This window comes from Plectropomus leopardus, chromosome 16 (genome assembly GCF_008729295.1).
Source record: "Plectropomus leopardus isolate mb chromosome 16, YSFRI_Pleo_2.0, whole genome shotgun sequence".
Taxonomy (NCBI): Eukaryota; Metazoa; Chordata; class Actinopteri; order Perciformes; family Serranidae; genus Plectropomus; species Plectropomus leopardus.
Genome location: NC_056478.1, coordinates 30,455,499 through 30,481,866, shown reverse-complemented (window position 1 = coordinate 30,481,866; position 26,368 = coordinate 30,455,499). Strand labels below are relative to the sequence as shown.

Here is a 26,368-nt window from a genome sequence, read left to right as displayed (position 1 = left end):
AAGTGGTGCCACCATGGCGATCAGCCTACATTAATGGGTACTACGTGCAGTGGAAATGAAATGGAGAAAAGTTTAAAAAAGTGTAGAGAGGAACCGTATCCTGACGTAGAAATGAGGCATCAGTGATGGTTTTGGAGAACTACGGAAATATTCCTGGAAGCAGGATTAAACCAAACAGTTAGCCAGGAACTCTCATGTCATTCCTTATGTTTTAAAAAGTCAAATATGAGCATGAATGATGTTTGAAATCATGTTGAATGTGGATCCTGCTTGTGGAATAGCTCCCAGCCCCAGGCTCTAATCTAGTAAAGCTCTATTTAAATCTGTGTGTGTATGAAGCTGCAGATCCAGTCGCGCCGTACTGGGAGCTGCGTTTCAAAAAGAAAGGGTTGAAAGATAAAAACAATATGTATTTATACTCATTTTTTATGGTAATGTACAAAAAAAATAATGACATATGTTTTGAAACGAAAACATGCTTTTATTGTTAAATTAATCATGCTTTTAATTTCTCCTCACTTGCTTTTCTATCATCATTTAACCTGTTTTATTTTGTGTCGTCCCTGATTTGACTGAACAGCAGTCTCCCCCTGTTCCTGTCTGAGGCAGTAAGCTATTTTGTGAAAGATGACAACCGATGCACCTTATTTTAAATAAGAATCGCTGTTAAAGTGTGACCTCCCCTCCCCTGAGCCCGCCTGTGAAATGGCAAACATCCAGCAGAGTGGTATGGGGCCGCTGTGAAGAAACATTTCAGTACAGCTGCTTCACACACACCGTATCATGTTTGATCACAGCCCCAGTGTGTGCTGGTGTCTCCTTAAAATAATGCCACACCAAACTCCCCAGAAAAGATTTCAATGCTGACCGAGTCCTTTAAGATCTTACAATCAATATGGAGGCAGATTGTGTCTATATAATTTGTGCGAACAGTGAATTTGTTTTCTGTAGCTGATGATGACACAGAGCTCTAATATGCATCAATGTGTGACTTTTTTTATTTCTTTAGATTTTTTTTTAGTATTTTTTATAGAAAACTTTTGGGAAGAGTTTTGGGCTTTTTTATTTTTATTTTTTTTTATTTTTTATTTTTTTTTAGAAAACATGTCTCAAAGGCATGTTTTTGTTTTTACAAAGTTAGATGATTTTCTTTTTATATTGATTTTTTTTTTCTTTTTTCAATTTTGGGCCAATTTCTTTTTTTTTCTTTCCTTAAAATTTTAAAAGGCGTGTTTTCCTTAAAAATACCCCAAATGACACTGCTTATCATAGCCATGAATTGTAAAAACAGACATCGTTGGATTTTCACATTTCCAACGATCTTCACATCATTGTAGGATGCTGAAATTATGTTTGAATCCTGGATTTGAATATTTTTGAAAAAAAGGCTGAGCAAGTGGGGCAACAAAATAATCTGTTTGGGTTCTTGAAAGGTCATGGAAAGGTTTTGAAATTTTGTCTGTGAAAATGTTTTGGAAAGCCTAAAATCCAAAAAAAACTCACAAAAAGACCATCTGGAACTACAAAAATTGCACAAATTAAAAAACATCCTTGAACACATTAATTTAATTAACAGATAAATAAAAATCGTAAATATATTCCCAACATTTACAGCTCTCGAACAGATATTTGTGAATCCAGCTTGTTTGTATCAATTTTATGCTAGTCGATTTGCATTTTACACGTCTATTTTTCTTAATTTACGTGTTTAATTTTTAGAATTTGTGTATTTTCAGATGTTTCCAACCTGAAAAAAAGTGAGTTTACAAATCTTTTTTTTGTATTTGTGAATTTTTTTTTTTTTTTACTGATTACACATTCATGCATGGATCGCTGTTTTCCCCGTACAAATAATATTGACACAAATCTGTCTCCATAGAAACACAAACTAATTTTTAGAACTGATTTGCACTAATCACTTGTATATGCAGATAATTTGTTGGTAAAACTGCAAAGTGTTTCTTGGATTTGAGGGATTTTTTTCTGTGGAGTTTGGTGCGACATTCGGTCCCCGATCAAAGAATATTGTATGTTTGAAATGTGCATGGAAGGGAAAGAGTGCATTTAGAGATTATTCTCTCACTGTAAGACACTTTGAAATGAATTGCCTTAGTGTTCAAGAGATGCCATGGCCCAATTAGCAAGTACAAGTTTCAATCCAGCAGTATTTTCTGTTAGCGACGAAGCTCGACAGAAATGTTTATGGGATGGAAAGAGAACCCTCAGGTGCTCACAGAGATTCTGTATGTTCCAGGAGAAAACTGGAAACAGATCGATCTTTGGGACACGCTGAAATGTGAAATCCTCCACCCAGTGTCCAGTGCGTGCTCCAGTGGTAGTGCTTACTCTGAAGGGGTGTCCTCTCGTGGTGTGTCAGGGTCAACATGTCTACATGTCCGTCTGTGTCCCCAGTGAAAACACCATCCACTTCATCCCAGTATAGCTCCGAAAAAGAGGACTGAATGCTGTTGTATCAATCTCAAATCTAGTTATGTTCAAAATTACTGTATTGCCCATTTCAGAATTTAGTGCCTTTTTTGGACAGTAGACTGTTCTGTAATTAAGATGTAGTATATATACATTTTTTTGTACAGTTTCTTTGTTCATTTTTTTAACTTGTGTTTATTTTAGTATGATATATATATAATGTACAAGAGAATAAAGCTATATCAATGACACCTTTTGTGGGTTTACTGTCGTGTTGTTAGGCCTCTGTGCCAGCGATGGCAGCTGCAGGAGATATTATTTTAGGTTTCCAGATTGCACATACGTTCCTCTGTCCCCTCAGCCGTTAGAGAATTTGGCGTACAAAATACCATTAAAAATTCATAGTATACTATGTCTTTCAAAAAATCATGAAAAAGTCAGAATATAGCATGTCATTCACGATATCATATAGATGTGTCATCATAGTATAGTATATTGTTCAAAAAATCAAAAGAACATCGTATATCGCTCAAAATATAAAAGGGTTATAGTATAGTATGTTGTAAAAAATACTATAAAAACATCATAGTAAGGTAGGTTGTTAAAAATATCAATAAAAGCAACATACTTTACTATGACAATGTCATAGTAAAGTATGTCACTCAAAAATCATCTCTCAAAATATATACATTTTTATATATACTTTTTTTTGAGCGACATACTATACTATGATGTTTTTGTTAAATTTTGAGAGACATACTTTATTGTGAGTTTTTTTGTGATTTTCTGACAACATTCTATAGTAGGACGTTTTTATGATTATTTAAAAACAATATTCTACTCTATGTCTTTTTTATATTTTGAGTGTTACAAATTTGGCACAAACATCCAGTTTGACTCAAGTATGATCTGATGAAATTTTGTTGGTCAAAAGTACCTCTGACCTCACATTTGGTCAACATGACATCTCAAGAGCACCTTCAAAGAAATGTGAGATTTTGGTAGTTGTAGGTCAAGGTCATGGTGACCTTGTCCATGTCATTCTTGTGAATGTGATATCTTAACTACAACCCTGAGGTAATTTCTGCAAACTTGGCTCAAACAGTAAACAACAACAATAAACTGATTAGATTTCTGTGGTCAAAGGTCACCTTGACCTCACAAAACATGTTTTTGGCTAAAAATTGAAGTGAGGTGTCTGCACAGAGCTCAAAAGATACTGAAAGACAGCAGCCACCCCGCCACAGTCTGTTCACACTGCTGCCATCTGAAAAAAGATACTTAAGTATCTGCTGCAGAACCACCAGACTACAGAGCAGCTTCTCTCAGACTCCTCAACTCCTCCTTCAACTCCAAAGATGGAGCAGGATTTAGCATCAACATAAAATTTAATTTTTTCTTAAACCACGTTCAGGAAAAAAGGCAAATAAATCTACCTTGTACGTTGAAATGTCTAATAAATACATATCCAAAAAAAATCAAAGGTTGACTTTACTGACATAAAAATGTTCAGCAAAAAACACTTTTATGGCTCTTAACAGCATAATGATTGATAACACATCAAATGAGCAGAATGACATTTATTTATTTATTAACAATATAAAAAGTTGATTTTGCGTCTCATTATCAATACATGTCTCCATCTTAAAATAAATATGCATTGAGGCATAGTATAAAATATCTTATTTACCTGACAAAAATTAATACTACAGTACATGTGCTCCAACCAACAAAATCCCCAAAGATTCCCATTCACACAGTATAATTTAAAAGTTCCCCAAAATGTGCCACACATCATCTCTATTTAAAATGAAGTTCCTTCCAATCAATCTTGACACACATGCTTGAAGTTGATTAATAAATGTTGAAAATTTTTCAGTAGAATTTGTCTGAAAAAAAAGAGTGCAAGTTCTTCCTTTTAACAGTAGAAACACACATTCAAGAGCTCTAATAAGCTCCGGTTCTCAACAGCACAGAATTTAGTGGAACATCACTAAGGCACATCTGTCGAATAATAGTCAGAATATTTCAAGGCAAAAATTTAAAATAAACCATTGCAGGAAAAAAAATTGCAATACTTGGACATCTATTGAAACATGCAGCTGCATTACACAGTCTGAACAGCAGATATCTGAGCTCATGAAGGTGTTTGATCTTTGGAGTCTCGCTGTGTTGTACAGCGAACTTTAGATACTACTAACATTTAACTCTACGAGTAAATACACTCTTGCAAGTGGCAGAACACTGAAAGGAAAATGTGCTGATTTTGAGACAGTCCTTTGATTATGATATTAATCCATTACAGACTACAACATCTACTATTTTAAAATTGAAATTAATTACAGAGGAAGGGTAATTTGGATTTATATACCAAAAATAATTCACATTTTCTGTTTAAAATTATATTGTCTTTGTAGTTTGATTACTGACTACATTAAGTAGGATGCAGTTGCGGGGCAGGGAGGTGCTGTGGATCAAGAGGTTGCACGACTGGGTTACTGGGTATGTCTTAGCTCTCCTCTAAGCCCTGCCCATTTTTGACTTTTTTTCACATTCCAGGGAGGAGGCACTTGCACCAAAAGCGGGGGGCATTTAGTTACTCTTTAATGGATGAGGGTTGAGAGGGTTCCCTCTCCAAACAATCGAGTGTGAACTCAACCATGTGTCGCCCAAACTTACAGTAAAGGATCACGTACAGTGGAGGCTGGAGTCCATCTGCCCTAACACAACACTGTATTGCCACTCTTTTTGAAAGCTTACCCTTTAATCACATCAACCAGCTGCTGCATAAAGGTGTCCACAAATAAGTCGATACCGAGCCTCTCAAGTGTTCCACGACTTGCGGTTCTCTCCTCTGCTGCGGCCCATTGATGCCCCACCACCTTCACCTTTGGCAAGAGCGGTAAGGGCTGCCAGGTTGGGACTGGATCCAGACAGGTTGGCACTGCGACGCTTCTGCTGTTGGCGCCGGCGCTTGTTGCCGCCCCGGCTCACCCTGTCTGGCCTCACCAGCAAGCCGTAACCAGGGTTACAGTGGAAGTAGTGCTTCCCACCCACTGAACCGTCGTTCTTTCCTGGAGAAACACAAAGGAAAGTTTGGATGAGATTTTGAGTGGTGACAGAACTTAGTATAATGAATGTGTGGCCCCAAACCCTTATCTAATACACAAGAAAAATGAAGTGATTCACACTGGGAATTGTTTTTGTACTTTCAGTATGCATAAGGTGCATAAAACAGCTTCAGAATAGACCTTGTTCCAAAAGGAAAGTTCTGAAATCCAGGAAATGTCCTAAAATACTAGAAATATGCTAAAATCCTTGGTATGCTCTGAATTCCAAGAAACATCCTAAAATCCTAGAATGTCCTAAAATAACAGAAAAGTCCAACAGTCCAACAGAAATGTGCTAAAACCCTGAAAATGTCCTAAATTCCTAGAAATGTGCTAAAATCATAGAAATATGCTAAAATCATAGAAATGTCCTAAAAATCCAAGTGAATACTAAAATCTGAGAAACATCCTTACTTCTTAGAAATGTCCTAAAATCCTCGAAACATGTATTGGCCTGCTGTGACTGGCCCCTGGCCTCCTGTCATTTTGCAAAAGTGGCCCTCAAGCAAAGCGAGTTGAGAATATTGTACAGAGCACTGCTCGACTCACCAGCTGGTACCTCCAGTTCCACTCCCACCCAGGTACCCTCTGCAAAGTCTGTGGGTCCGATATAACGGACGGTGCCGCTCTTATTGTTCCCCACAGTCACAAACTCCCCCTCCTTCAACCAATCAGGCAGAACTGCAGTTGCGTCTCCGTCCTCGGAGTCGGAGATAATTTCCAGGCTCTCCATGGGCACAGTGAGGTTCAGTCCTTTCCCGAGACTGCTGGCCCGATCCACCTGTGCAGGCTTATCCTCCTCGCTCACAATAGGCTGAAAGGACTTGAGGTCTGAAGACTTCACCCTCTGGATCTTGAAGGGGTTTGCACCAGTGGAACTAATAGTGGACAGAGATGGGGTGGGGGCTGAGGGGGTTTTTTGGGATGCTTCCTGTTGGACTTCATCTGTGGTTGAAGATGAAGTCAGGATTGAGGTCCCACTTGTGTCTGAGGCCTCAGAAGTGGCTTGCTCTCCGGATGAAGCTGGAGGAACCAAATCTCCAGATGGAGCAGGAGGTGGAGCCAAGACTTCAGACACATCTGGGGCCAGACTTGGAGCTGGATCTTGAGCACTGTCGAAGGTTGTTTGGTCTTGTTTTGGCTGCTGTGTCTGTAGGATGACTGTCTCAGACTGACTTTGACCTTCTTGTGCAGGTTGTGTTTGGCAGTGGAGTGACAGTTCAGTTTCTGTCTTGTCTGTGGCAGTAAGCTCCAGTTCTTCTGTCAGATGGGATTCTGGTTTTAAGTGGTCTGTTTGTGAAAACTCTGTCTGTTTGGGTTCATTCTCTTGTACTAAAAATACACCTGTAAGCGTCTCCGAACTATCGGATGGTTCTGATTCGATATGTGCAGTTGCTGAGTCTTGCATGTGTCTTTTCTGGCAAAGTAAGTCTGATTCTGCGACTGAACCAGGCTCTTCTTGCTCCTCCAACTGGACTGATGGGGACTGATTTGGTTCTTGGTGACTCAGGTTTGAATCTGATAGAGTGTGGTCTGGGTTGGACTGCGGTGAGTCAGTCCTCTCTTCAGCTGCCTTATCGTCCAATACCAACAATGACTCCCGAGGCTCTGATTGGTCCACAACAAAAGGCTCAGGGGCAGTATCAGATTGTGTCACTTTTTTGTCCTCCTCCTCTTCGTCTGGCACCACCTCGAAGCCGTCTGCTCTGTTTCCGGATGATGGAGGCAGGTCCCAGCTCAGGGTGTAGACGTCTGACAGTGTTGCTGTAGATATGCTGGTTGACATGTATCCGCTGGAGTCTTCGCTCAGTGGGCTGGGGGTGGAGTCTTCTGTGTCTGGGATGATTGGCGGGGGGAGGGGCACTGATCTGGGGCTCTCTGATTGGAGGTCTGGAGGAATGATTTCGTCAATGGGAACCTAAGAGGGAAACAATATCGATGAAGGTATTTGAGCCTAAAAATGCAGCAAAAGACTGTGTGATGAATCCTACCCAAAAACCGACCCTGAACATTCTTCATTGTGTAGATTCTGTCATGAGGAAGACCTGTTGCATTTGTTTTTCTCCTGCCTACATGTTGCAGAGTTGTGCACTGATATCCCAGGTTGATTTTTTTTTCATTTACGCCTTTAAAAATGAAATTGTGGGTCTTGGATGAAAACTATCCTCACATAAAAAAACAACAATTATTCCGTTGGGTAAAATATTTATATCTAATAATAACACTGTCATATATACTTCAGTTATTTTAATGCCCTAGCACTATCAAATTAATGATTTGAACAACTGAAGTGATCCTGCTATTTTTAATTTTGTTTTTTTTTCTTTTAAAAATGTATTCCTTATTCTCCTTTTTGTGTGAACATATATTTAGTGTATTTATTTGTTTTTAATCCTCTAAAATCATTCTCAGATAATTTTCTAATTTCCAATTTGTTTAGGTTTCAGAGGATCAATGCACACAATGGCCACACCCAGCAAGATAGTGAAGGACACATCATATCTCAAAACCAGTTTTTGTCCCTTGCAGTCCTGCTACATACAGACACCTGCCTAGCAGCATCTGTGGCTGCAGAACTCACCGGCTGCTGCTGTTTGCTGATGCCTTCTTCAACGCTGGCTGACTGCACCATGATGCGAGGCAAACTCTGCAACAGGAGGGGAATGTAAGAGATGTTCAGTTAATGGCATTTTAAAAGAAAACAATCTTCAATCTGTAAATTAGCGCTTAGGGCTTGTCAAGCAGATTTCAAGATGTAATCACAAGCAAGTTGTTGCCATTTCACTGTGGTTCCACCTGGACATTAGATATTAATATAAGCTTGTAGTTTTCCAAAGCGGCTCATTATACAGTGGGCATGAAGCGGTGATTAGCTGCTGTGAGGGAACTATGAAGCTCAGGCTTCGGCATGACGGGGAGACATAAACGGAGCCTGTGGGGAAAAAGTTAATCTAGCATTGTAGAGAGATGACAGATACTGTAGGCTGAACATCATGCCATACTGCTTCCTCTGGCAGCCTCGCAGAATACTAAACCAGGAGAACAAACTAGGCCAGTTGGCCATCTGTCATTATTTATTAAGACTCACAGACACGATATTATTGCGTAAAATCAGTTTAGCACATCAATATATTAGAAAAGAGAAATATTTCATTTATTGAGGTGATCAACAGCCAGGATGTTGACATGAGATGCAGAAAGTGCAATCCAAATATTTGTTCATCAGATCACTCAGACAGATAATCAGGATAAACTAGTAAAACAATCAGCATAATTGCATCGTAATTATAATTGCACCCAGAATCATTTATCTCTTTTCACCATTCTAATTCCCTCTTTGACACTCGATATGATCCGTCAGCTGATTCAATTTTGAGTGTGATTGGCTTCTCTATATTTTCTCTAGTTTTTCAAGAGGGTCTTATCCTTGAGATGTTTTAAGATGCTGAGTAAATCAGGACAATTGTTTCACAGTGTGCTTAACAGACACAGTCACAGGATATTAATCAGGATGATTGTCTGACTCTCGTGCACTCCTGACATCACACTCTGAGGGAATTAACACTTCTTCAGACTCTGGTGAAAATGAAGCGGTTACATTCTGGTGTCTATGCTTTTGCTCTGAGCAGAACGACAACCTATGTGTACAATATGTCTACGATCAGAGAGCAGGTCAAACACATCTATCCTGTCCCTCTCTGGCTCTGGACAGAAAAAATGCAAGACAACACTACACATCAGTGGCACGAGAGCACACAGATGCACACTATGTTTTCATTTCAAAGAGAAACTAGAATTACACCCAAAATTAGTGCCAGTTATTCAGCATCTGACCAAATGTCTCCCCTTCTGTTCCTAAGATATGACGTTGATTAATGGCCAGAAAAGTATTTTTGAACATTATATTGTCATTGTGAAGTGGACCTTTGGGATGTAAAAAGTCATTACTTCATCATTCCTATTAGACATTTCTGTTAAAATTGGAAATCTGACAACCAAACTCAAATCAGCTGATCCTTGACTCAAAGGGGACTTTTGTGCCAAATATGAAGAAATCCCTTCAATCTGTTCTTGAGATATCACGTCTATTAGAATGAGACGGACGTAAGGTCGCAATGACCTTGACCATACACCTCCAAAATCGAATTAATTAATTAGTCCAAGTTTATGTTTGTGTCAAATCTGAGGATAGCCGCCAAGGCTTTTTTGAGTTGTTGTGTTTAAGAGGATGAGATGGGTGCAAGGTCACAGTGATATTGACCGATGACCACCAAAAGCTAATCAGTTCATCCTGGACTCCAAGTGGACATTTGTGCCAAATTTGAAAAGAAAAAAAATGTCCTCAAGGTATTCTTGAGATCACGTTCACAAGAATTTGACATATAAAGTCACAGTGACCCTGAGCTTTGACCACCAAAATCCAATCAATAAATCATTCAGTCCAATTGAACATTTGTGCTAAATCTGAGGAAAGTCCCTTAAGACCTTCTTGAGATATGGTGTTCATGAGAATAAGACAGATGCAGGGTCACAGTGAGATTGACCTATGACAGGGGTCGGCAACCTTTACTATCAAAAGAGCCATTTCTGGCCCAAAACAAAAAAAAAAAATCTGTCTGGAGCCGCAGGTAACACAACACATATAGTCAAACTAGCCTAGTTAGTATTTGCTAAGTTCCAGCCTTTTATTTCTTGTTGACCATTTTAAACATCTGTGGCAGGCATGGTGGGAGTGACGCACTAATTAGTGTGATAGCTTCAAACAATGCACCACAGAGGCCTGACGTGCCTCCATTCCAGCCGAACACCAGAGCACATGATTTCCATGATTAGCTCCCCTCTGCAGCTCCATGTGCTAATCAGCTGAATTAGATGCTGTAGTGGTGAGCTGCAGTGAAAAGCTGCAGATTCCCGGGTCTCCATGGCACATGATTGGAGATCAGTGGCTGTGGAGATGGCGGAGGGGCGGGAGTGATGCGTCAGGGCGACAAGGTTCACCTGCTCCTAATTAACCCTCCTCTACACCCAGTGTGCTCCTGTCCCAGCAGGGGCTGTTTGTGGAGCTTCTGCTCTGATCACAAACATTATACAGCACGTCAGTCAACAACGAAGACGCAAACTACACTTGTACTCAGTGTGCTCATAATTTCAGTGGTAACCAGGTACTCAGGATACCTGCTTGTGATTCAGCCAACATCTTGACATTAGAGCCTGAAGAATTTCGGTTTGAAGTTCACTGAAGCAGTTTATCTGTTCTTCTGGGTAGCTTCTAGGAGGCTTGGTCGTTACCGTGGTGATGGACATCCAAACCAGTATATGCAAGGTGATGTCAACAAAAGCATGTGTGGTAGGATGACAAGGCATGGTCCCTATGTCACGATGGTCAGGTTTAGGCAAAAGAGGCACATGTTAAGGTGTAGAAAACACACACACACACACACACACACACACAAACTCTGGACTTCCGCACGAAATTATGTTATTATGTTATCAAAAAAGTATCAATTTGGTTTGCTTTAAAAAAGGTTGTCAATATTTCATTGGATGTGGTAAATGCACGTCGATGCTTTGCTGTTTCCTCTATCTGCTGTGTGACATTAAATTCGGTCAGTTTTAAAAATCGATATTACCAATTATTTTGAGATTTCAAACTACAGTGTCAGAAAAAAGGATTGACAATATACTGTTTCCAGTGTCTGAGCATTTTTAAGTCTTTTGAAAGATTGACCTAAGACATTTAGTACCAGTTAAGGCCTTATTTATAGATAAATAAATTTAAAGCCTTTTAAGACTTTTTAAAGATCCGCAGGAACCCTGGATTAGACTGACATAGTTCTGAATTGGGTTGAGCCCTAAAACTGGTGAATAGACTGTATATAAGACACCACCCTGATGAACGCAACACGAAGAGGTTTGGTGAATATATTAATGTGTACTTCAGAAGAGTTCTGCCTCAAAACCTTCACAATGTGATATGAGGTGACACAAAAGCACACCTCTTTATTCTTTGTTTATGATGAAATATATCAGCTTTTTTTTTTTTTGCAAACTTCTGAAAACCGCTCACCTTGAGCACTGGTGCATCATCACACTTTTATCTGTTTATTATTTGTGTTTCCATCTACATAAGCTCTGTTTCCATGGCAACAGAAGAAAAGGGGACTAGCTGGTGATGAGTGGGGGGGTGGGGGGGGGGGGGGGGTATTTAGATTCAGGCTGCGGTGATGCACATAAACTTTAAATCCCTGATAAGACAGAAAGCGGAATACAAGCTTAAATCCAGAGCGCTGTGAGCGGGCTGAATGAGTGTACCTGCTGATGGACAGCTGTCTGCTCTCTGCTATCTTCCTTCCCACCAGGAAGCAGTGACTTCAGCAGCTTGGGTACGGCCTTCACTGGAGAGAGATAAGACGCAGCAAAGCCTGAATGCATTGAAGGAGGAAAGAGAAGAAGAAGAGGAGGTTGCAGGAGCAGGGATGGAGAAAACAAGGACAGGAGGAAGAGGGACAGCAAGGAACAATTAAGTTTTTTTTAAGGCAGGGAGGAGGGAAACTGAGATTTATTGGCAAAGAAGAAAACAAGTGCCAAATTAAGATTCAGAGCAAAAGGACAGATATAGTTTTCCACCGGCTAGAGACAAAACAGAGCTGATGACATCAAAGGCAGCAAAAAAAGGGAGAGATAATTCAAAGCCACAGAAGGAATCCATTAGGAGATAAAGGTTTTATCAATCGTACCTGTCTCTGGGTTCAGGTTCTGGGATATGGAGCTGGGCAGTGTGCGTCTGGATGGGGGAGGCACAAAAGAAAGGTCCTGGTGGCTCTCCCAGCCCTGCACACACACAAGAAGATGATACACATGTACCTTAAAGAAGCATCTTGCTAATCTGTGACTGTTAGCAGCATCTATTGGGGGCAGCCAGAACTGCATCAACACTGTCCTATAAAGCACTTATTTCAACCATGTGTCCATTACTTTTAGCAATCTATTAAAAGAATCATATGTATCTACATTAAGCAAAAAATTTAAAATGGCTCTGCTCAAAATTTTAGGTCCCTTTATTAACATTCTACCCTCTTTGGATTTAACCAAACACAGGAATGCAACTCTTCCTGACCTACCAATCTTTCAGTATGTTGTCATACGTGTTCATGTCTCCTTGTGTGCACTTTGTATGGGTACATGCATATATGTGTGTCTGTACATGTATGCATGGATGTGTGTGAAGACTTCATAATTATATAAATGACAAAAAAATGAAGAGCCATACAGGAGGAGGTGGGGGGTTGATGCTGTACAGCTTCTTGTTTTCCTGTCTCAACTCTGATCATTTCTGATCCGTTCGTTAGTTTATACAGTACATATATGTTAGTGCCTCCAAATGTCCCTAAAGCTAGTGTTTTTGTTTTGTTTTGGCCTGTTTTCTTATGTTTTTGGCATCATGTTTGGTTACTTTTTGGGCTGATGAGACGAACAGAGTTATTCTTGTTAAAAGACTAAAACTGCACCAATATGGCAATATTTTGGATTTGCAGCCAGCGAAAGAGTTGTCCTTACTGACTGAAGGTGCTGTTGTGAGCTAAACTTTCATTGGACTGCATTTCTATGTATATCTGGTGCTCGCTTTGAAAGCACCGCAGTGGACGAGGAGAGACTGATTCAGGAGGTTGAAATGAATTATTTAGTCATCCTTATTTCACTACAAAAATTCAAACACTGTGTCAGCTTGCTGGAGGGAGATTGCTGTGAAGCTGAAAGTTTCCTCTAAGGCAAATGAGCATCACTAAACACAAGCCTGGCTAAGGTTACTTGGTGGTTGTGATCTTATGTGTAATTTTCACATAATATTACAATATAAAACATGTGTCTTCTGATAGTAGGCTACTCAACTAACTTTTAAGTGTTCACATCTCTGGTCTGATCCCCAGCGCACAGCTGATAGCTATGTGGTTTGTTTATATGAAGTGTAGATTTACAGGTGTAGATTTCATGAATTCAGTGTGGCTAGAGAGCTACAGCGTTATGTGATACTATGTGAAAGTTAGACACTCGTTTTCTGCTGGGATGCGATGTCATTATTTTCCACTTAGGACTGACTGCTGAATCATGTAGAACACCTGGTAAAATCCAGTAAACTTGTTCAGTCCGGTGTACGGCTCAAAATCAAACCGGTTTGAAAATGTTCACACTGGCCCAGCCCTAATATTTATCTGCGGAGATGCTGCAATCTATACAAAATGCTGAAAAAATAGTTAGTGCATCATTTATGGAGGCTGACTCCACTCTGTCTACATTATGGAGACAATCTTACAAATTATGAATAGAAAACAACAAAAACCCAAAATTCATATGAATAATAGAGCTGAAAGACGCGATACATAAATGGTTAGAGATGAGAGGATTAGTAGACAGGATTTATGTTTCTCACCTTGAAGTCATTGAGTCTATGAGTGGAGGAGTAGAGGTCCAGACTGCTGGCTGACAGCTGGTTAACAGGTTAGAGAGTTAGAGCCAGGGTGGAAGGGAGACAGGTTAATACCAAGGAGACATGAATGGACAAAACATGAACCCCAGAAAATAAAAAGCCAAATATAATTCAGTTTTGCGGTTAGCAGGAGTAAAAAAGTTGTGAGCACACACCGCTTCAGTGTGGTTAGAAAATGCAGAGTTAAGTTCCTGTTAGTGATGTAAGAAGACGTAAAACAACACAACCTGGCAATGTTCCATTAAACAAACAAATGACTAAAGATGGTGATCCTAGATGAGGATGGGGACAGGATCTATAGCTTGAGCCACTTCCTGATGTGGTCATAACCAGGGGCTATGACCACTACTTTAGTAAAAGTACTAATACCACACTGGAAAAATACTCTGCTACAAGTAAAAGTCCTGCATTGAAGATTTTTTTTCAAAGTAAGTGAGTATATTCAGAAAAAAGTACTTAATGTATTAAAAGTATCCAAACAAAGCACCCTGAAAACTCAAAATTGTAAAGAAGCACCCTAAATCTCAAAGTTGTTAGATAAATTGAAAAAAAAAACCCACACAACACCAAGAAAAAATAATAGAAAATAATAATAGAACAGAATAATAATAGAAAACAATAGCAACCCCCCGACACATACAGAAAAAAACAGAAATAAATAATAATGATAATTAAAAAACACCTACATCAGTTCAAATAATTAAAAAAATGTTTATCAAAATAGTTGGTGATTAATTTTCTGTCTGATTAATCAAACAGTCACAGAAGCTGTACTTGTATAAATTTGGTCATTTAATTTATAACACATTGTATTTTATAAACCCCTTTTAAGTTTTTTATGCAAAAATCTTAATCTGTAAAGAAACTGAAGGATTCAGATAAATGTGATGAAGTAAAAAGTACAATATTTCCTTCTGAAATAAGGTGGAGTATAGGTTTTAAGTGACATGAAGTACAAGTACCTTAAATTTGCACTAAAGTACAGTACTTGAGTAAATGTTCTTATATTACACATGTTACATTTCACCACAAAGTGATGAATGTTTAGGTCATTATAGAAAAAAAAAGTCAAAGATGAACTCTCTTACCCGGTTAATGTTTGGAGAGCTCAGGCAGCGCCTGGTAGCTTTCCCTCTGACGGCCAGCTGTTCCCTCACAGCCACCTCCTACACACACACACACACACACACACACACACACACACACATTTTGTAAGCATTAAAGTGTCATTTATGGAAACACTATCGTTCTGTTTGAAAGCTTTGTTTTATGTGGATTAATTAGATGCATTTGTTTCTGTTTTTGGCGGATTCCAATTCTGGCTCGGGATGACATTTTCTAAAAATTGCATATAGAGCGAAAAAGACAATGAGGATTTAATGGGCTCATGCCTCAGAGGAATATCAGTCAGAGGAACGCTGTTAAATGAGAGACTGGTCAGAAATTCTGAGTGAAGAAAAAGATACTGAATACCAAGTGATTTCATGTTGGCGCTTCACATCAAATCTACAAAGACCAGAATCACAGCTCAGGTGTTGATGAAGTATGCCTCCTGACCTGTCGGAGTCTGTCCAGAGTGAGGATGTTCTCCACAGCCAGGACGCTGCGCAGGTATTTCTCTATGGCCGCCTCGCTGTCAGCTGACTGTTCGTCCTCGGCGCTTGCAGCCAGCCTGGCCAACATCTCCCTGTCCTCTGGACCGTGGATGTCCTGTGGGAGCAGGGAGACACGTTGTGAGGGGCAAAGTACAACTTAACACCAGCTCCTTTATCACCCTGCTGGGGTTTCATTTATTTACAGCAGGGATAGTTCACTTGCTTTGCTTGGGGGCCACATTCGCAAAATGACAAGAGGCCAGGGGCCAGCCCCATACGTGTTTCTAGAATTTTAGGACGTTGTTTCTATGATTTCAGGACATTTGTAAGATTTAGGCCATTTCTAGGACTTTGGGATGTTTTCATGAAATCAGGACATTTCTTAGATTTTAGGACGTTTCTAGGATTATAGGATGTTTCTAGGATTTTAGGACATTAGGGGCTTAGGTAGGACTGATCAGGAAGGCAGAGTCTGTTGTTGGCTCTAAGCTTGTCTCCCTGGAGGAGGTGGCTGAGGACAGAATGCTGGCAAAACTGCTGGCACTAACGGACAATGTCACCCATCCCCTCCATAAGACACTGGACAAGCTGAAGAGTAGCTTCAGCAAACAGACTCCTCCAACCCCGCTGTCTGAGGGAGCGATACAGGAAATCATTCCTGCCTGCTGCCATCAGACTGTTCAACACATCCACCTCTGTCAGACCTGTGGTCACTGTCACTGAACTGGACTAAACTCCGTCACTCCACATCCAAACAGTACAGACTGCAGTATGTGTGTATGCATATCATGTATATATATGTACAAATATATAACATCGGATCGTCGCCTGCATTGTATTATAAATATTACATTATACATCATATATATATATATATATATATATATATATATATATATATATATATATATATATATATATATATATATATATATATATATATATATATCATTATTATTATTCTATCATTATTTTTATATATATTATACATAGCATCGGTTATCAGACATAAAAATGTCAAGTGCTAATGTCATGATGCTGATACTATTATTAATATTAATATTATGGACATTATTATACTACTATTATCACTATTATTACTACTATTATTAATACTATTACTACTACTATTATGTGTGCGATGTCTTCAAACTGATGTTATTACCATTATTAGTATTATATGTACACCTCTACATATTCCCCTTATTCTGCTGTCATCATTACCATGCTCATGTGTATCCTTACCATCATCAGATTGCACCTTACCACTGCATTTGCACTACCTCAGTATTGTTTTGCACTACCTCAGTATTCTATTTATTCTATTTTTATATATTTATGTCTATTTCTATCTTCTATTATTCTTCTTATTTTTCTATGTATGTCTCTTTGTATGTCTTACGTGCCAAGCTGCTGTGACAACTAAATTTCCCTCCGGGGATCAATAAAGTCGTCTAAGTCTAAGTCTAAGTCTGTTGGCAGGTGCAGGGGATTTGGCACTTTTTTTTGATAAACAAGCTCTATTTTGATGCTGCTTTATGCACTCAATTTCATGTAAATCACATTATTTTGTCATTCATTTCATTTTTATTGTGAATTAGAAAATGGCACGGAGTCCTGGGGTTGAGTATCACTAACATTCTTCACAAAATGATGATGTTCAGCACAAAGGTTTTATTACAGGCCACAGACTTATTCAGAAAGCACAGACCATAGAACGTAGCCAATCAGCATTAAGTATTCAACAATGCAGTGTAAAAACACCTACATTCATAAAACATGCTAGTGTGGTTGGGTTGTACCACAGGCACTTCTGTGGCAACATCCACTCTGTCTGATCCTTTGCATCTCTTTGCATGTTACAGTTCCGTGGATGCACAATTAACACATCCTGCTTTGGGAGGTGGTGGTCAATTTCTAGAACTAGATTTACTGCAAACCAGTCAAGTTGCAGTTACAGCTACATTTACATTTGTGAAATTTTGTCCTAATTTCCGAGTTCTTGAGTTAGCGCAAAAACATGTTTTCTGAGGTCACATTGATGTTTTAGCATCAAATTCTAATCAGATCATTCTTGAGTCCAGGTGGACATTTGTGCTACATTTGAAACAATTCCCTCAATTCCCTTCTTGAGGTATCTTGTTTCCAAGAATCAGATGGACCAGGTCAGAGTGACCTTGACAGTTGACTCTCCAAAATCTAATTAATTCAGTGGACATTTGTGCCACATTTGAGCAAATTGGTGATTTTGTGTTGATGAGAATGAGACTGATGTGAGGTCACAGTGACTTTTGCCCACTAAAATCTAGTTCATCATTGAGTCCAACTGGATGTTTTGCCAAATCTGAAGAAACTCCGTCAAGGTGTTCTTCAGATATTGTGTTTATGTGAATTAGATGGATGCAAGGTCACTGGGACCCTTGAACATCTAAATCATATCAGTTTCTCCTTGAATCCAAGAGGATGTTTGGGCAAAAAAATCTTCAAAGTGTTTTTGAGATATCTTGTTTCAATAATGACATGGACCCAAGTCACAGTCACCCTTGACCACCAAAATTGAGTTAGTTTATCATCATTGAGTCCAAGTGGATGTTTGTGCCAAATTTGAAGAGATTCCCTCAAGGTGTCCTTGAGATATCGCGTTAAAACTGAGTAGCAGGTGGCACCCTGCACGGTTGCCTCTGCCACCAGTGTGTGAATGGGTGAATGTGACTCCTAGTGTGAAAGTGATTTGAGTGGTCGAACGACTTGTAAAGTGCTACACAAGTGTAGGTTCATTTTTTGCTGTCAGATAACTTTGTGGTCTGGTACTTACTCCTGGGATGTTAGAAACGATTTCAAAGGTGACTCCGCAGCCAGGGATGGTGCTGCGCTGAGACATCCTCTTCAGCAGGCTCTGAGCAAAACCCTGCAACACAAACACAAAACCACATTTTCTAAAATGAACAAGTCTCTGTATTAGTGGACATGTGGTATCACTTCTCCAGATGACATGGCCCTGGCCTCCAGCACCACCATAAGGATCCTGGGAGTAATATTCAATCAAGATTTGTCTTTTTTCTTTCATACAAAACAAACTTCAAGGACTGCACTTTTACCTGTGTAATATTGCAAACATTAGGCATATCCTGTCTTAAAAAGATGCAGGAAAATTAGTCTACTCATTTGCTAACTCTAGCCTGGATAATTGTAATTCCTTATCATCAGGTTGGTCTGACAAGACTATAATACTCGAATGCTGCGGAACGTGTATTAATGGAAACCAAGAAACGAGATCATATTAGCTTCTCTGCACTGGCTCCCTGTCTAATCCAGAACTGAATTTCAAATACTTCTCACTTACAAATCTCAGGCCAGGCTCCATCATATCTTTCAGAGCTAATAGTTCCCTATTATCCTACTAGAGCACTGCACTCTGAAAATGCAGGATTACCTGTGGTTCCTTAGGTCTCCAAAAGTAGAATGGGAGTCAGAGCCTTCAACTATCTTGCTCCTTTTCTGTGGAACCATCTTCCAGTTTCGGTACAGGAGGCAGACACCAACTCCATTTTTAAGAGTAGACTTAAAACTTTCATCTTTGGTAAAGCTTATTATTAGGGCTGGCTCAGGCTCACCTTGAACCAGCCCCTAGTTAGGCTGACATAGGCCTAGTCTGCCAGGGGACTTCCTGTGATACACTGAGCTCCTCTCTTCTTTTCTCTCTCTCTTCATTTGCAAACATCCATGTCTTATTACTGCACATCACTAACTTGGCTGCTTCTCCGGAGCGTTTGTGCTCCCTTGTGTTGTAAGTTTCTCAGACCATGGCTGCACCTGGATCGTGGGTCGTGGTTGCACTAATGCCGTGGTCCTGCCTGATGCAGACTACTACTGCTATTATTATCATCATACTTTCACTATTATTACTAGGGATGGTATCGTTAGGACTTTATCAATACCGATACCAGTACTGCTTATTGGTACTTATCGATACTCTGATCAATACTATTATAAGTTGGTACCAAAACTAAACACATGACATGTAAAGCTGTGAAAAAATCAAGTTATTTTGTTTTTTTGGGTAGAGTTTTTTCCACAGCCGCTGTGAATGTCCAGGACAGAGGGATGTCGCTTAGTGTAAAGCCCTCTGAGGCAAATTGAGATTTGTGATATCTGGCTTTATGAAATTAACAGAATAGAATTGAACTGAAGTGAAATGAAAGCAAACATGTCACTGTATCAGCTTACTCCTACCTGTCGTGCTTAGTTCACCTACCTGTCTCCCGGTGACATTGACGCAAATGCGTTTCCTAAGTACCAGCTGCATGTGTGCGGGGTGGCTCAGCTGAACCACTGTGCTAACAGTCAGGTAGACCCTCTGGTCAGCTGACGTCACGCGGCTAAGCTGGGGGCACTCGTGGACTGTGGAGTCCCAGGAGGCCTCCACCTTCACCTGGACCACATAAAAAGCAAAGAAAAAATGTAAAGAAAAAATCCCTCCATGTGTTATCTAAGTGGAGCATTTGGAATTTGCAAAAGAAAACGAGAGAGAACATAAAAGAGGTAAACTTACAAAATCCACACTCTGAATATCAATCATCACCTTACCTCTGGATCGTAGTTTTTAACAATATGAAGGTCAAAGAAGTCATCGTCGTCCTCCCCGCCGAGCAGCGCGTCCAGACCCCCGGCCAGCGGGGCTGAGAGACTGGACTGGAAATCATCCGCTGCACGAGCAAAAAAGACAGAAAAGGAAAGAGGGCTCAACTGTTATTAAGACAGCAGAGGATTCTGCCAAAATACAAGCACAAAACACGGTGTGCAACAACATACCACTGAGATCCAGGAAGAGGACAGGAATGTGTGTTTCCATTCCAGGGACTGGAACCCTGCAGAGAAACAGCAGCGTCAGCACAGTGACTAAAAAGCTGTCTTCAAGGATTTGTTGATGAGATGGGTGGGACACAGTGGTAGTTTGAGATACAACATGAGAAAATCTAGCTTTTCTTTAACCTCCAAACATTTCTGAACAGGGCTCAACACATAAGAAGAGGTTAGACTTTAAATCTCTCATAATTGAGTGACTGATTGAACAAAAAATGAAAGTCATCCTCAACAGCTTCAACATCACACAAAACACACATATGTTGCTCTTCAGGAATACCTTTATACCTACCGACTTCTATCGCCAGAGGCAAGGTACCAGATTTTAACTGAGCACACAGGGACCTCTGTCCCCTCCTTAAGTTTTTGTAACTCAGAAAAAGAAAATATTGCAGAAATGTCTCTGGACCAAGGGTAACTGTGTGCTCGATCCCACTTAAACATCATTTTGGTCAGCCTTTCATGAGTCCCCATCTACAACACACTTTGCAGTGTACTTACGTACTCTGAGCAGCATTACTTTCTGGGGAATCTCTAAAACCCCATACTCCAGCAGCATAAAATAAAACCGAACCAATCACTGCCTCATAAAGCTTGGTGAATGTTGAAAAACCAAGGTCAGGACACACTTTCACTTAATTCATGACATACCCTAATGCTCTCCCTGCTGACTCTGCCGGTGCCTTCCTTCCCTCTGAAAAACTCATATTTTTACTTCAAATAAAACCAAGGTACGAGTTAGTATACTTCAGAAGTGTCGATCCAAACTGAAAAACATGGCTGCTTTGTTGCACATGATTATTTCTGAAGTGTATAATTTGTGTTGTTTCACTGTTAATAGCAAGACGCCATTTACAACACCATGACCTTAAAATGTTCAACATACCTACATACATAATTAATCGCTTTCTCAGCACCTAACAAAATATCATCAGCATATCATAAAATATTTAAATTCAACAATTAAATAATATAACTGCGCAAATTAATGGTTGACAGCTAATTATTAGCAAATTCAGGAAAGACTTCATGAAGCTGCCAAACTCAGTTCAGCAAAGGTATAAAAGAGATATTAATGATGAGGTAGCATTTCATTATTTGGATTATGATCAGCTAACAAAATTGAGATGGGAAAACAACTTAGTTGATGTGGATGCGAAGGGCAGAAGCTGATTAGAAGGCGTTTACATCCTTTTAAATAGGGTCTCCAGTAGTCACTGTTTTTTTTAGGGATAGTCCCCGTTTTTGGTGGCCTGTCCTCAGAAAGGTCAGAAATATTAGAACTACACACCAGCATTGATGAGTTTCATCACACTACAGTCAGATCACGCTGTTTATAGCTCAAAAAACAAGTGTGAAAAACCTCTTTAAAGTATCTTAAATGTAGATTGCATGGGGTGGCCCCCTCTCAGAGCACCATATATATATATATGTATATATATATATATATATATATATATATATATGTATTTTATTTTTTTTTATCGTATATACTGTGTGTAGTTGCATTTTAATGATATCGGACCGCATTCAAAGTGGAGAACTATTTTTTTTGTTTATATTCTTTTTGGCACTTTGATCCTGATCCATACATCTTATCTTCGAAGTCTTTATGAAAGTTTTACCTTGAAAGTCACTTTAGCTGACATGTTTTACTGTGGTGGAGTAAAAAGTATATTAGAAACATATCAAATAGCATAAGCAGAAATAAAGTACAAGTATCTTTGCAGTTTAAATGTATTTAATCACCACTGCAGAGATTTTTTAAAGGGAAGTTCCAATGTGTAAAACTGTAAAATAAATGTTAAAATAAACACAATAAAAAGTATACTGTGACTAAAAATGTTTCCTTCACGCACACACACACACACACACACACACACACACACACACACACACACACACAACACACACACACACACCTCTCCACAGGCGCTCCAGGGATGCCACTGCCAGCTGACGGCACCAGGACAGCGTTGCGCTCTTCGGTAAGCGTCAGGCGACACTCCAGCAGCTGGGACTCCCTCTCTACATCGTCCTCTGACTTATCTACAGGAACGCGCTCGCACGCACACACACACACACACACACACACACCACACACACACACACACACACACACACACACACACACACACACACACACACACACACACGGACACGGACACGCGCATATTAGGAAACACCTCAGAAACACAATTCATGTGCAAAAAAATCTAATTTCAAACAATGACTTGGTCCCGCTCTGGTTTGTAGGACACTGTGAGAACCTGCAGCTCTGAGCAATCTAAACCAGGAAAAGCTTCCAGCGACTGTAAGTGAAGGAGTCACTGTTCCTCTGCAGAAGTCAGTAACTCGACATGTATGATCACTGTCAGTTAAACCCTAATCAATCTGTCATCACTGAGTAACCTCGACACTTCAGCTGTGCTGCTGAATAAGAAGCATCAGAGAGAGGCTATATTTGCTTCACTTTATATCAATGCTGACTTAAACTGTGCATCACTGCCACCCGGCTCTGACAAATGAATGAAGAAAAGTAGCACTTGTGCTGTAAAATTATACAGTGGCAAACACATTTTAACACAGTGAATATGAGGAGAGAAAATTAAGCACCAGTTGATCTTTCAGAGCTGAATGACACTGTGGGAGGAAATGACACGTTCCCATAAAAAGTCGATTCTGACAAGAAAATAGATGAGTGGAAATATTGCCGCCATCAATCATTTGTGTCCATATCAGAGCTGCGTTAAGAAAAGGCTCTTTGATTTTATTTTTTTTTTTAGGCTGCCTGTGTTTCAGGGTTTATACACATTTTCTACCAACAGATTTGCAGGACTTTTCCATGACTCTGAGGCAAATTTTAAAGACCATACATTCTCTGAAACCACCATCCATGCTCATTATCACATTTTTTTGTTACTATTTAATAGCTCTTTAAAATATATATTCTTTCTAAAGAATAATGAAATTAGAACAGGGTTAGAACTGAATATTAAAAAATAACTTAGGGAATCTTTGTTATTTATAAGAGGGGGGTGGGGCTGGTTTTGTCTTTTGAGGGAGGGCATGCCTTCAAAGGCATGTTTTCTTTAAAAAAACTTGGGCCAGTTTTTTTCTTGTTGTCTTTTCTTCTTTTTTCTCATGATTTAGGTTGCCTGGTGGCTCAGTATATAGAGGCTTTGTCCTCACTGCAGCAGCCACAGATTCGAGTCCGGCCTCAGCCCTTTGCTGCATGTCTCCCCTCTCTCTCTGCCCTTTTCACTCTCACACTGTCCTGTCAATTAAAGGCAATAAAAGCCCCAAAAAATATCTTAAAAAAGATATTTTTTTTTCTTATTTTTCTTTATAATTTTTGGCTAATTTTTAAATGAAAAATATTGGAGAGGTTTTTTTCCCCCATGTATTTTTTTTGCATCTTTCTTAAGAGAACAGGTTGTAAATGAATTGTTTTTTTTCTTTTTGTTTTTGTCGTGCCTCTCAAATTGTCTTTCAGCGTCAACAACAAAATTCACACTATTTATCAAAGTCAGAAACTTAAAAATACATCATGTGTTATTACTAAGTTTTGTGACATGAAATCCCATGACTTTTTCAGAACTTTGGGAGTATATTTAGGACAGGAAATCCATGACTTTTGCAAGTTTTTCATGACCGTACGATCCCCGGCATCCCACGGATATACCTGGTTTGCAAACTATCTTCTGAAGCTGCTGGTCCAGATATTCCTGTCTCTGTGTGAGTGTGACCAGCCACTGTTCCCTCATCCTCTCCAGGTCCACCTCCTACACACACACACACACACACACACACACACACACACACACACATCAGCTGTACAGAAGCGTTAAAAATACTCTGTTCGCCTAAGAGAAACACTCACAGAGTTAAGCTATAAGACATACAGGCCATAATAAAGACCCATCATGCATCTTGCTTTTTTAGAACCGATGTACTTACTTGGTAGCTGTCCATTTCTTCATCTCCACCCTGAAATTCCAATTGAAAGGAAAACGGTTTTCAAAAAGTAGATAAAAATGGAGCTAATAAAGTCAGAATGGGAGATCATTCATTCTCTCACGTGCAAATTCAGCATGAAAACCAAATATCCAGGTCAATTTATTTCCAGAAAATCCCTCCTCCAACATATTTTTCCATTATAATAGCTGGTTATATTTCTGGCTCACCCATTGTGATTCGCTGCCTTTGGAGAGACGCATCTGTTGGACCTTGACGTCTCCGATGGACACATTGAGGATGGAGGCGACGATGAGGGGCATGGTGCCTGAATCCGGGACCGATCGCACCTCCACCTTGACCCGACGGGACTGACCCTGCAGGGACACATTGACATGGCAGGACATATTTACATCTTTGACTTCAATCCTGATCATGAAGCCAGACACAAAGCAACCAGTAGGTGCATCAGTTCACTGAGCAGCAGCTTCTTAAAATGCAGAAAAAGAAAAAGGAGCCGGAAAACTGCAAAATATAACTGTCTGACTAGAGGTCGACCGATATTTGTTTTTCAGGGCTGATACTGATACCGATTATCAGAAGTTAATGAGAGCGATAACCGATATTTGCATCAATATGCATTTATAACAGAAATGAAAATCTTTGTGTCAATGTTTGGAATTTGGAATATATCAAACTCCAACACAAAACTTTCTTTGAATGCCTTTAGCCAATGTTTAATCAAAACTGAAACTTTAAACATCATCATGTACAGAAAGTTTTTTTTTTTATAAAGTTAAGTGAAAATATAAATTTAAAAAATGAATAAATAAAAATAGCTCCCTGAGGTTTTACAAAGTACATGATCCTCCCATGCTGACACTTTCTCTGCACCTTTTAATAACTTACCTTCATCAGCAATCATTAAAATACAAAATGCCAATTATCTGGCCCGATAATCCGCCAGGCTGATAATCTGTCAGCCCCTAATTATGACCGAACTTGATTCATCATATTGCACATATTTGCGAACGTTGGGGGGGATGGGAGGGGGGCAAACTGGTTTGAAGATGTGGGAATGACTGTTAATAATTTTATAGCTGCAATTTTGCACAGCTTTGAGATTTTTCTTTATTAGGTGGGATGGGATATGGGGATAATAATGTTGTAAATGTTTATGACCTGATGTTTTGTATTTTATTTAATTAAATTCTGTCATATATTTATTTATTAGTTCTACCTTCATTGCATCACATCAGTATAAGAATAAGTTACAAATGATCTCCACATCTACAAACACAGATGCATGCTACCTGTCGCAGCTGGAACACGCCTCCTGTGCGCACGTCTTTAGCAGGAAGAACTTCGACAGCTGTGAACTCTCCCGCCTCGTTCAGCTCCATCAGCTGCACCCACAGCTCCAGGCGACGTGTCACCTCGCTCCACCTGCACACACAGCACCCCAAAACACACTTAAGGCTTAGCAAATTTTCGTAGATATTGATATTTTTGTGAATAGGGATATCGGTCAGTTTATTAGAGGCTGAAACAGATGCAAACTCATGTTAAAAAAAATTGTGCAAATTGGTTTTATTTCTTTCAAAAACACGGGAATAAGACAATGAGCAACAAGAGATGAGATGATCCAAAAATTTGCAAGAAATTAGTGAAAAGTAGAAAGTAATTATGATCATTAGAAAATATAGGCTTTCCCGAGCTTTCTTTTCTTTTATTATTTTGTAGCAGACCTCTGTCTTTTCTCTTTGTCTTTCTTTTTAGCTAAATTTCAAGTCATTTTCTTGTAACTGTTTGAATTGTTGATTGCCTTTATGCCCCCGTTTTTGAGAGAAATCAAAGGTTTTGAGAGTGTTTAAAGGTTTACATGTTTTTGAGAGTCTGAATGCAGCACAAGAAAACTCATGTCGATCCAG

The 26,368-nt window shown here is 39.5% G+C and overlaps 1 protein-coding gene across 3 annotated transcripts in view; it reads right to left on the bottom strand.

Moving 5' to 3' along the window:
• Positions 1-3,992: 3,992 nt before the first annotated feature.
• Positions 3,993-26,368, bottom strand: part of LOC121955276 (kinesin-like protein KIF13B) — a 57,313-nt gene continuing 34,937 nt past the window's right edge. The window contains exons 26-42 of one of the 3 annotated variants that reach the window (XM_042503146.1): positions 25,751-25,883; positions 24,668-24,814; positions 24,441-24,470; positions 24,166-24,265; positions 22,403-22,529; positions 20,430-20,485; positions 20,205-20,323; positions 19,873-20,049; positions 18,433-18,525; positions 15,580-15,732; positions 15,111-15,188; positions 13,966-14,022; positions 12,275-12,368; positions 11,850-11,959; positions 8,119-8,184; positions 6,087-7,455; positions 3,993-5,501 (exon numbers count right to left, since the gene is read on the bottom strand). In XM_042503146.1, coding sequence (XP_042359080.1) covers positions 5,251-5,501; positions 6,087-7,455; positions 8,119-8,184; positions 11,850-11,959; positions 12,275-12,368; positions 13,966-14,022; positions 15,111-15,188; positions 15,580-15,732; positions 18,433-18,525; positions 19,873-20,049; positions 20,205-20,323; positions 20,430-20,485; positions 22,403-22,529; positions 24,166-24,265; positions 24,441-24,470; positions 24,668-24,814; positions 25,751-25,883 — 3,160 coding nt within the window. In that variant the 3' untranslated portion in view covers positions 3,993-5,250. The remainder of the gene's footprint in view (positions 5,502-6,086; positions 7,456-8,118; positions 8,185-11,849; positions 11,960-12,274; positions 12,369-13,965; positions 14,023-15,110; positions 15,189-15,579; positions 15,733-18,432; positions 18,526-19,872; positions 20,050-20,204; positions 20,324-20,429; positions 20,486-22,402; positions 22,530-24,165; positions 24,266-24,440; positions 24,471-24,667; positions 24,815-25,750; positions 25,884-26,368) is intronic. The other 2 variants (XM_042503147.1, XM_042503148.1) reach the window with 2 other exon arrangements.